Genomic DNA, 9,437 nt, shown 5'->3' with positions numbered 1-9,437 from the left:
TTTTTTTACAACTGAAAGCAAGGCTGTGAGGAATAGAAGTACAATTCAATAGGTTGTACTCTTGTGTCTCTCATTTAGCCAAATCTGGAAAACATATGGTTGTGAAAATTACATTAGGACTGTAAATCCATCCCTCACGGCCTTGTTTTCTTTGGGTGTACCCTAAGGTCCATTCCTCCTTTGTCTTCTCTTTCTTTTTTCTTTCTTCCTCCCTCTGTTTCTCTATCCTGGGAGTATGAAGTATCCTGTATACCTCCCACCCCCTCCATCTAGAGTCGACTCCCTGCGAACAGGATAAATAATTCAGTCTCCTCCTTGTTCTTGGAGATGGGCCTCCACTCCTAGCCCTCACCCCACCCTCCATCAATAGCACATTAATATTGTAGAGCCTCCCGCCACACAGCACCCTCACAAACACATATACAAACGCACACTGACTGTGCAGAAACCAAAACGATGTGCGCCCACAAAACACAGCGAAACCTACACATATCAACTCTCAAAGACACTTCCGCTTCCTTTCTCCAGGAAAAAACACACGCTGCATATTAGAGCGCTACGGTTGTACAACATCTTCCTACAATGGTAAAGACACTCAATTAGCTGTAAAAACACATGCGCACACACACACCCAAATACGGCCTATCCCTCATCCGTTCAGCACCGACATGTTGCAACAGAGCCCTAAAAGTTGGCGAGAGTCTCTCGGGGAGCTTCCCACAGGCCTTGACCACAGATGTGGTATCGGGTTTCGTCTCTAGACACGCAGCCACAAGGCTCTAATGGTTTGTATGTCAGGACGCAGGCACGATACTGCCCTCGTTTGGGTTGTTGTGGTCACTTTCCTTCCTGACCAGACTTTCACTTGAGAAGCGTCTAAGTGCAGCCGCACGAGGTCTGACTTTCCTGATGCTCTCCTGTGTGTTCGTCGAAACACCACAAGAGTGTATGTGTGTGCACGTTTATAAGTCAGAACGTGAGCAGACTGTGTTGATGAACAGAAGGAGAGATGTCAAATGTACATATTTGATGTCGTCTTGCGTTGGCTTCTGCTCTCCGTGCATCTGTCTGTCCATTCCATCTGCTATAGCCTGGCCTGCTGCACTCATTCATTCTGGTCTTTACAATGCTCTCGCTTTCTTCTTAAATAAAGCAACATGTTGCTAATGAAGTCTTTTTTCTTTTCTTTTTCTTCTTTTAGCCTTTTATGTCTCCACGGTACCCTGGTGGACCTCGGCCATCTCTTCGCATGCCAAATCAGGTAGAGGGAACATCATCACACTGTCATGTTGAAATTGCATACAAATAGTTCTTCCATTTTTACACACTCTTAAAGGTATAGTACACCCAAAAATGAACATTTTGTCATCATTTACTCACCCTCATGTTGTTCCAAACTTGTATGAGTTTCTTTCTTATGCTGAACGTAAAATAAGATATTTCTGGTAATCAAACTATTGATGGTCCCCATTGACTTCTATAGTATTTCTGTCTTATTTCATCCTACTATGGATGTCAACGACAGTTTGTTTCTTCAAAATTCATTAAAATATCTTCTGTTTTCAACATTAGAAAGAAACGTACACAGGTTTGGAACGAAGTGAGGGTGAGTAAATGTTGACAAAATTTTCATTTTTGGGTGAACTATTCCTTTAAGGGTCACCAAAATCAAGAAAACCTGGAAATATCAGGATATTTTAATAAAGGTCATGGAATTTCATTCTGATTAATTTTTGTTGTTGTTGTTATGCATGGCTCTAAAATATTTGATTTGCTAGAAATTGAAATTTGTGAGCGTAATCTAGCGTGAAATAAAATATAAATAGATAAAAAACTGAATTGAAAATTAGAAATGTTGGCAAATATGGCAACTAACTGAAATTTAAAAGTTGAAGTACTAAAATAGAAATACTAAAGCTAAATAAAAATAATAAAGCTGCATACATAGGCATGTGACTGACATTCATACATGCCTATGATGCCCCAAAATGCTAATCTAAAATGATTTTATTTGCAAATCACATGTTGTATGTGTGTAAATAGATTTGTTTGCATTCTATTTACATTAATTTTATTCATTATAAATGTAAATTATTTCTGACTGTTACATCAAAGCCAGCGTGTGATATTTCTGGTCTATGGTGTTCTAATATAAAGTCATTGTTATCACCAAAGTACTGTAGCAATACTTGATATTATGTGTAAAGATTTTCAAGGCATGTTGTGTAAAAGGTTATGGAATTTATATTTTTATACCAATGGACTGCCACTGAAAATAAAGGACAAAAGGAATTTGTTCCTTTGTTCCATTTGTTTCCATTTGTTCCTCACCTCCATTGTAAACATGATGCATGTTTTCTATAAAACACGTCTCATGTATTTCACTGACCTTCCTTCTTTTATGTCCTCCTCAGCCTCCTGTAGGAGTTCCAGGATCACAACCACTCCTGCCAAACAGTTTGGACCCAACCAGACCACAAGGTAACATCTTGGTCCAAAATTTAATAACAACAGAGCCATTTACATGCAGACTGATGAATGATGTAGTATCAGCTCAGCTGTGTAATAACTCTATCTAATATTTTTACAGGACATCCTAACATGGGCGGTCCGATGAGAATGAATCCTCCCAGGGGGATGGGTGGCATGGGCCCTCAGGTAGACACATATTCTTGCTCGTTTATCCTCTGGTAGTCGTCCCAAGTCAAACGCCACAGGACTGGAACCCTGTTACTCCTCTTCAGTCACCTGTGCTGAAAGCAGAGTTCTCTCCGCTTCTCTATCTCTCTCTTTGTCCTTCTCGTTCATGGCAAGCGAGGTGCCGCACAAATCGGCAGCTGGTGCAGCATCTGTTCGACAAATTGGGTAGAGCGCAGAACAAAAGCTCGGCTTAGAAAGAAGCAGCCTCAGGCCTGAAAGCCTCTGTCACACTTTGCCCTCCACCCACAGGCAGCCAGACAGGTGGGCCGCTGTCTGCCTGAGCAGAACTTCGTTAGCATAGTGTCAATCGCATCCCCACCGCTGCGGACAACAGTGGATGAAGGGCAGGGATTCCTGCAGTGTGTAGTTGCTGCATTTTTAGCCACACAACAGAAGAAAAAAAATCATATTTTTTCCCCCAATTGTGAACTTAATAGCACAAAATAATGCCAAGATGACACATCTTTTCAATTCAATGTGCAATTATTTATTTATTTTAATACATTTATTATTATTATACATTTTTTAAAATATTTTTTAATTTACATTTATATATTTAATACATATTTATATAATATGTTAAAGAGCAGGTCATATGGTATTTTAAAGTGTCCCTAATATTGTGTTGGAGATATATATATATATATATATATATATATATACATATAATAGTTTATATATATAAATATATGTGTGTGTGTGTTTTAATAATTTTAATAAATATATTTGTATATAATTACATATACCATTATAATTATTTGAAAAGGTTTTGTTCATTTTAATTTTAAAAACAATTTATTTACATTTATTTATTGTAATCCATATATTAGTAAATAATATAATTCTTATATATGCAGTTATAATTATAATTTTATTTAATTAAGTAATTTATTTATTTATAAACACAGTGATAAAGGTTTATACTGGATTCCAGATTTTAATGGTTCCATTAAAAACGATTGTTGAAATGTTTGTGTTTTTGTTTTCTTTGTCCACTGTAGAACTATGGTGGTATGAGGCCTCCTCCCAACTCTCTAGGTGGTCCAGGCATGCCCGGAATGAACATGTGAGTCCTTCAACATGAAAACACGCCCTTTCCCCATTTATTTAATCCTGTTAAATCATGTTTGTTAACTTCCTTATGTCTCTGTTCTGTATTTCTATCCTTTTTGGTCCTCCCTTCACGTTACAGGGGTCCTGGAGGACGTGGCCCATGGCCAAACCCGAATGCTAACTCGGTACGTTCATACATATGCTGTTGTCTGCATGTAGCTTTGTGGCTGCAGACAAAAACGTGACATGCATTATTGCTACGCTGACCACACAAACGTAATATGGTTGCACCATGATACAGCAATGTTTCAGATTATATATGAAAGATTATCATATTCATAAATCATAGTATTATTATTATTAAGTGGTGTAGTTTAATTCTCATCCAAGTAAATGTATTCATATTCTTTTGTTTGTGTTGACAGATAGCATACTCCTCCTCATCTCCAGGCAACTACGTGGTGAGTACCAAACTTTAGTTTACTTTCTGTAGTATATATTAATTGTCTTAATGCATGAAAAACAGAAACAATTTCCAAGCTATCTTCATAATATTTCATCAACTTTACCTGAAACTACTTTCATTTTTGGATGATGTGACATGCAGGGTATTGGTTAATGTTAACAAATAGCTATTTCAGCATTATTTTATGCTACTCTTATAGAAAATGAAGCCTTTCCAAAATATTGGCAGTAGTTTTAACACAGTAATGTAGTTTTGTTAATGGATCAGAGGTTACGGTAATATGCTCTCAAGGGTGATCTTGACTTTCAACATCAGCGTCCCAATCAAAAATCTCCTCAAAAGTGTGTGCCAGGCATGTTTTAGGAGAAAAACAGTCTTCTTAAAATAAAATAGTTTGCGAATGCACTTTCAAATTGACCACTGCAGAGATTTTTAGCTTTTTGCCTCGCCGTCTTTAGTTCAAAGGAAAACTGCAAAATTTAGTCTTTCCTTTTAGAAACTAAAAGCATAACTAAGCAGATGTTAAAGTTTCTAAATGTATTGATTTTACTTGAGCAATTACTATCCTGCTTAGTTTTGCCGCTAGCATTGCCTCTCTTAAAAGTAAAATATCTGCACATTAGTCAAAGCAGCTCGATGGCTCCCCTGTGCCTAGTTTGTCTTTGTTTAAAAACTGCTCCTCTGGTAGTTCTCTGATAGTACGGCAGGTACTATTACACTCTGAGAAGCTAAACACGGGTTTGTGTGCCTGTTTCCTCCCTCAGGGTCCTCCAGGAGGAGGTGGTCCACCAGGAACTCCCATAATGCCAAGCCCAGGAGGTACAGTAGATCTGTTCTGTCGCTCTCCCTTTTGCATATCATTCACACACTCGCTCTCACCTCGCCTCTATAATCGGCACAGCCGGAAACAGTTCGTGTCTCTCCAGGAAAGAAAGATGCTCAGCACTTCACAAACACCCTATTTAACACCCTCCTCCCTCCTTCCCTACCCAGTAGCCAATATCACTGCAAGGTTACCTGCATTTCCTCTGGCAGGTGCCAAGCCCAGGAGGTACAGTAGATCTGTTCTGTCGCTCTCCCTTTTGCATATCATTCACACACTCGCTCTCACCTCGCCTCTATAATCGGCACAGCCGGAAACAGTTCGTGTCTCTCCAGGAAAGAAAGATGCTCAGCACTTCACAAACACCCTATTTAACACCCTCTTCCCTCCTTCCCTACCCAGTAGCCAATATCACTGCAAGGTTACCTGCATTTCCTCTGGCAGGAAAACAAAACATGTGATCAGCTCCACCCCTCCCACTTTGTTAATGTAATTCCAGTCGGCATGCTTGTGTTTGTGATGTTGAAGCAGAGTTTATAGGTGTGAGCGGTGTCTCCCTCTCTCCCTCGCTCACACAAGCCATAAATCATTAAAGAAACACATTTATTATGGTGATTAATCTCGTCCAGCCATGTTCTGTATTGATCTAGTGTGCTGCTAAAGCATTGGTCATCCATATATGCTTGGAAGCGACTCTTGGTCTCTTATTTTGGTGAAGTTGTGCTGGTCTCAGAAGCAAACTTTCTGCTCTCTTCTCATCTAGACTCCACAAACTCCAGTGAAAATATCTATACGATGATGAACCCTATTGGACCAGGAGGAAACAGACCCAGTGTATGTATTACCCCCATCTAGATATGCATTTACTAGAGTAGTTATACTACCGTTCAAAAGTTTGGGGTCGGTAAGATTTTTTAAAATGTTTTTAAAACAGTTGCTTGATTTGGTGCTCAAGAAACATTTCTTATTATTGTCAATAGTTGGTTGATAGTTGCTGGTTGATAGATTCATTGATTAATACAAAATAACAGCATTTTATTTAAAATGTAAACCTTATGTAACATTACATTTGCCTTTACCTTCAATAACTCCAAATATTTGAACACTAGTGTAAATATCTCTCCACTTAATGATTTTTTTTTATATTTGTGATGTATTTCCAAAACCACAGCTACACTTTTTGATTCCCAAACATACTACATTTGATTATTTTACAGCTCTTTGGAATACTTGATTCTTATTGGTCAGTTGTGGCATTTAGCAGCCAAATGTTTGTGCATCCTGATTGCTAAACTGCAGAATTGATTGTTGTTTGATTGCCTTCATACTGTAGCTATGCTAGTTTCTTGTGTGCTAGTGCTCATATCACTCCATGGTCTCTTGCTTCTTACATAATACTACGATTTGAACTCAAATCAATATTTAATGTCCAATTATTTATTTACTTGCTTAAGTAGTCATGTAATAAGCTTGATAATGTACAGTCATTCAGTCATTATCGCAAAATAACCCCTTCAGTGTGATTTAAGACCTGTCTGGATTTATTTGTAATAATAAGCGCCTGACTGTACATTACGCTTTATTTATATTAATCCTAAATGTCACATTATGATCATTGTTTTCATAAAAACACAGCTATGCTTTTAGTGAAATCAAAGGGGACATGCTCATCCTTTTTAAATTAATGTTTATATCTCAGAAGAAGTCTTATGTTACTCAGGGTACTGGATGCGGGATGGTTGGTTGAACTTGATTGTTTCTCTGTGTTTCTCAGTTCCCCATGGGTCCCGGTCCAGATGGCCCAATGGGCGGCATGGGCGGCATGGAACCCCATCATATGAACGGATCGTTAGGTAAGCTTTAAGACTGCACTGTTATTCAAAATAATACCGATATACTACTTTAAAAAAATCTCAAAAGGTGTTTATTTAATAGTATTAATATATACTTTTTTTTTTTTTTTCAGGCTCTGGTGACATGGATGGGTTGCCAAAGGTAAAGAAGGTTTTTAGTGCCTGTTTACACCTGGTCATTTCAGGCGTTTTTGCTGATCGGATATCTATCTGATTTGTTAAAACGTTTCCATCCAGTCATCGCAAAACGGATATAAATCCGATCTTCAATTCCCACGCTATATTTAAAGGGTTAGTTCACCCAAAAATGAAAATTCTGTCATTAATTACTCACCCTCATGTCGTTCTAAACCCGTAAGACCTTACGTTCATCTTCGGAACACAAATTAAGATATTTTTGATGAATTCCGAGAGCTCTCTGACCCTCCCATAGACAGCAATGTAATTACCACTGAACGTAAACAGCGTATGCTATTCTGTGTGACGCAGCTGACACAGAATAGCATACGCTGTTTACGTTCAGTGGATATTCTCGTTCAGTGGATATGCATACAAAAAGTATTCTCGTAGCTTCGTAAAATTACGGTTGAACCCCTGATGTCATGTGGATTATTTTACCGATCTCCTTGCTATGCTTCTGGACCTTGATCGTGGTAATTACATTGCTGTCTATGGAGGGTCAGAGAGCTCTCAGATTCCATCAAAAATATCTTAATTTGTGTTCTGAAGATGAACAGAGGTTTTACGGGTTTAGAACGACATGAGATGACAGAATTTTCATTTTTGGGTGAACTAACCCTTTAAATTTACGTCAACGAAATCAAAAGATAATGTCACATAGCCTATAACATGCTCTCACACATTCATTATTTTAACATTTTGGGAGGAGTAAAATTTACATATGTGGTTTCAACAACCAGATGCATGCACAGATTGTGAATCTGTGTTTTTTTTTCTTTGCTGTTTTCACATCTCAACCTGAACTGTTTTTGTCAAACGGCTCTTTTGCTTCAGAACTCCCCCAACAACATGGCAGGGATGAACAACCCACCGGGCACACCGCGGGATGATGGAGAAATGGGAGGAAACTTCCTCAACCCATTCCAAAGTGAAAGTGTGAGTAGATTCTGACCCAAACCCAGAGACCTGCCACTTTCCTCACCTGCCAATCATATACACTACGGTCCAAAAGTTTGGAGTCAGTTAAGATTGAAAAAACAAAACAAGTTAAATTAGTACTTTTATTCAGCAAATATATTTATCAAAAGTAACAGTAAAAACAGTTACAAATTTAGTTACATCATTCCAAACCCGTTAGACCTTCGTTCATCTTCGGAAAACACATATTAAGATATTTTTGATGAAATGTGAGAGCTCTCAGACCCTGTATAGACAGCGACGCAACTGTAATGTTCCCAGGTCCAGAAACGTAGTAAGGACATCGGTAAAACAGTCCATGTGACAGTGGCTCAACTTCAGTTTTGCGAAGCTACGAGAATACTTTTTGAGCGCAAAGAAAACAAAAATAAAAATTCTCAACAATTCTTCGCCCCCGAGTTACTTCCGCCATTTTAGAGAGTATCACAACACATATGCATGCTTTCCCCTAAGCGTGAACAACGCTGATTACGCAGATTACGTTCATGCGCGCGCTTTCTCCCCCGAACGTAAACAAACGCTGATTACGTCGATTACGCTCTTGGGTACTCTCCAAAATGGCGGAAGACGCAACTCAGGGGAGAAGAACTGTGAAATAAATTGTTATTTTTTGTTTTCTTTGCGCTCAAAAAGTATTCTCGTAGCTTCGCAAAACTGAAGTTGAGCCACTGATGTCACATGGACTGTTTTACCGATGTCCTTACTACGTTTCTGGACCTGGGAACATTACAGTTGCGTTGCTGTCTATGCAGGGTCTGAGAGCTCTCGCGTTTCATCAAAAATATCTTAATTTGTGCTCCGAAGATGAACGAAGGTCTTACGGGTTTGAAACGACATGAGGGTGAGTAATTAATGACAGAATTTTCATTTTGGGGTGAACTAACCCTTTAAAATACATAAAAGATAGAAGTTATTTTAAATTGTTACAATATTTCAAAATATCAATATTTGTATTGTTTTTAAGATCAAATAAACACAGCCTTGGTGAGCACAAGAAACATCTTTCAAAAACATTTTAAAATCTTACCGACCCCAAACTTTTTACCATTAGTGTAGCTCCGCCCAGCATGCACTCAGAAGGCCACATCCACTGACCATGTTACTTACAGACCAGAATATCAAATCAATTAAAAAAATAAAAATAAAACTCTGAAAATGATTTGATTTGTAAGTGTTATTGATTCAGTCCTAGAGTGAGTGCTGGAAATGGCTTTTGTTATAAAAGACCAGCAGTTTCCTGGACAGACACTTTCCAAGTTTTTTGTCCTTTGGTTACGGCTTTGTCGACAAAATCATGCATTTTCTTGCTGCATTTTGGGACGGTGATGACATAACCATCTTGTATTTGCTCTGTGTAGAGTTCTCATGATCTCACCTCCGCTAT

General features: G+C 38.3%; 1 protein-coding gene across 2 annotated transcripts in view; it reads left to right on the top strand.

Annotated features, from left to right (window-relative positions):
* The window catches only part of LOC107678694 (single-stranded DNA-binding protein 3-like), an 85,680-nt gene that overhangs the window by 74,503 nt on the left and 1,740 nt on the right, over window positions 1-9,437 (top strand). For both annotated transcript variants that reach the window (XM_016474064.1, XM_016474063.1), the window contains 11 exons: window positions 1,202-1,261; window positions 2,415-2,481; window positions 2,591-2,658; window positions 3,702-3,766; window positions 3,893-3,938; window positions 4,179-4,214; window positions 4,984-5,038; window positions 5,806-5,876; window positions 6,817-6,895; window positions 7,009-7,037; window positions 7,910-8,011. In XM_016474064.1, coding sequence (XP_016329550.1) covers window positions 1,202-1,261; window positions 2,415-2,481; window positions 2,591-2,658; window positions 3,702-3,766; window positions 3,893-3,938; window positions 4,179-4,214; window positions 4,984-5,038; window positions 5,806-5,876; window positions 6,817-6,895; window positions 7,009-7,037; window positions 7,910-8,011 — 678 coding nt within the window. The remainder of the gene's footprint in view (window positions 1-1,201; window positions 1,262-2,414; window positions 2,482-2,590; window positions 2,659-3,701; window positions 3,767-3,892; window positions 3,939-4,178; window positions 4,215-4,983; window positions 5,039-5,805; window positions 5,877-6,816; window positions 6,896-7,008; window positions 7,038-7,909; window positions 8,012-9,437) is intronic.

The sequence above is a fragment of the Sinocyclocheilus anshuiensis genome, unplaced genomic scaffold (assembly GCF_001515605.1).
Source record: "Sinocyclocheilus anshuiensis isolate Anshui unplaced genomic scaffold, SAMN03320099.WGS_v1.1 scaffold1458, whole genome shotgun sequence".
NCBI classification, from domain to species: Eukaryota; Metazoa; Chordata; class Actinopteri; order Cypriniformes; family Cyprinidae; genus Sinocyclocheilus; species Sinocyclocheilus anshuiensis.
This window is presented reverse-complemented; position numbering and strand designations above follow the sequence as displayed.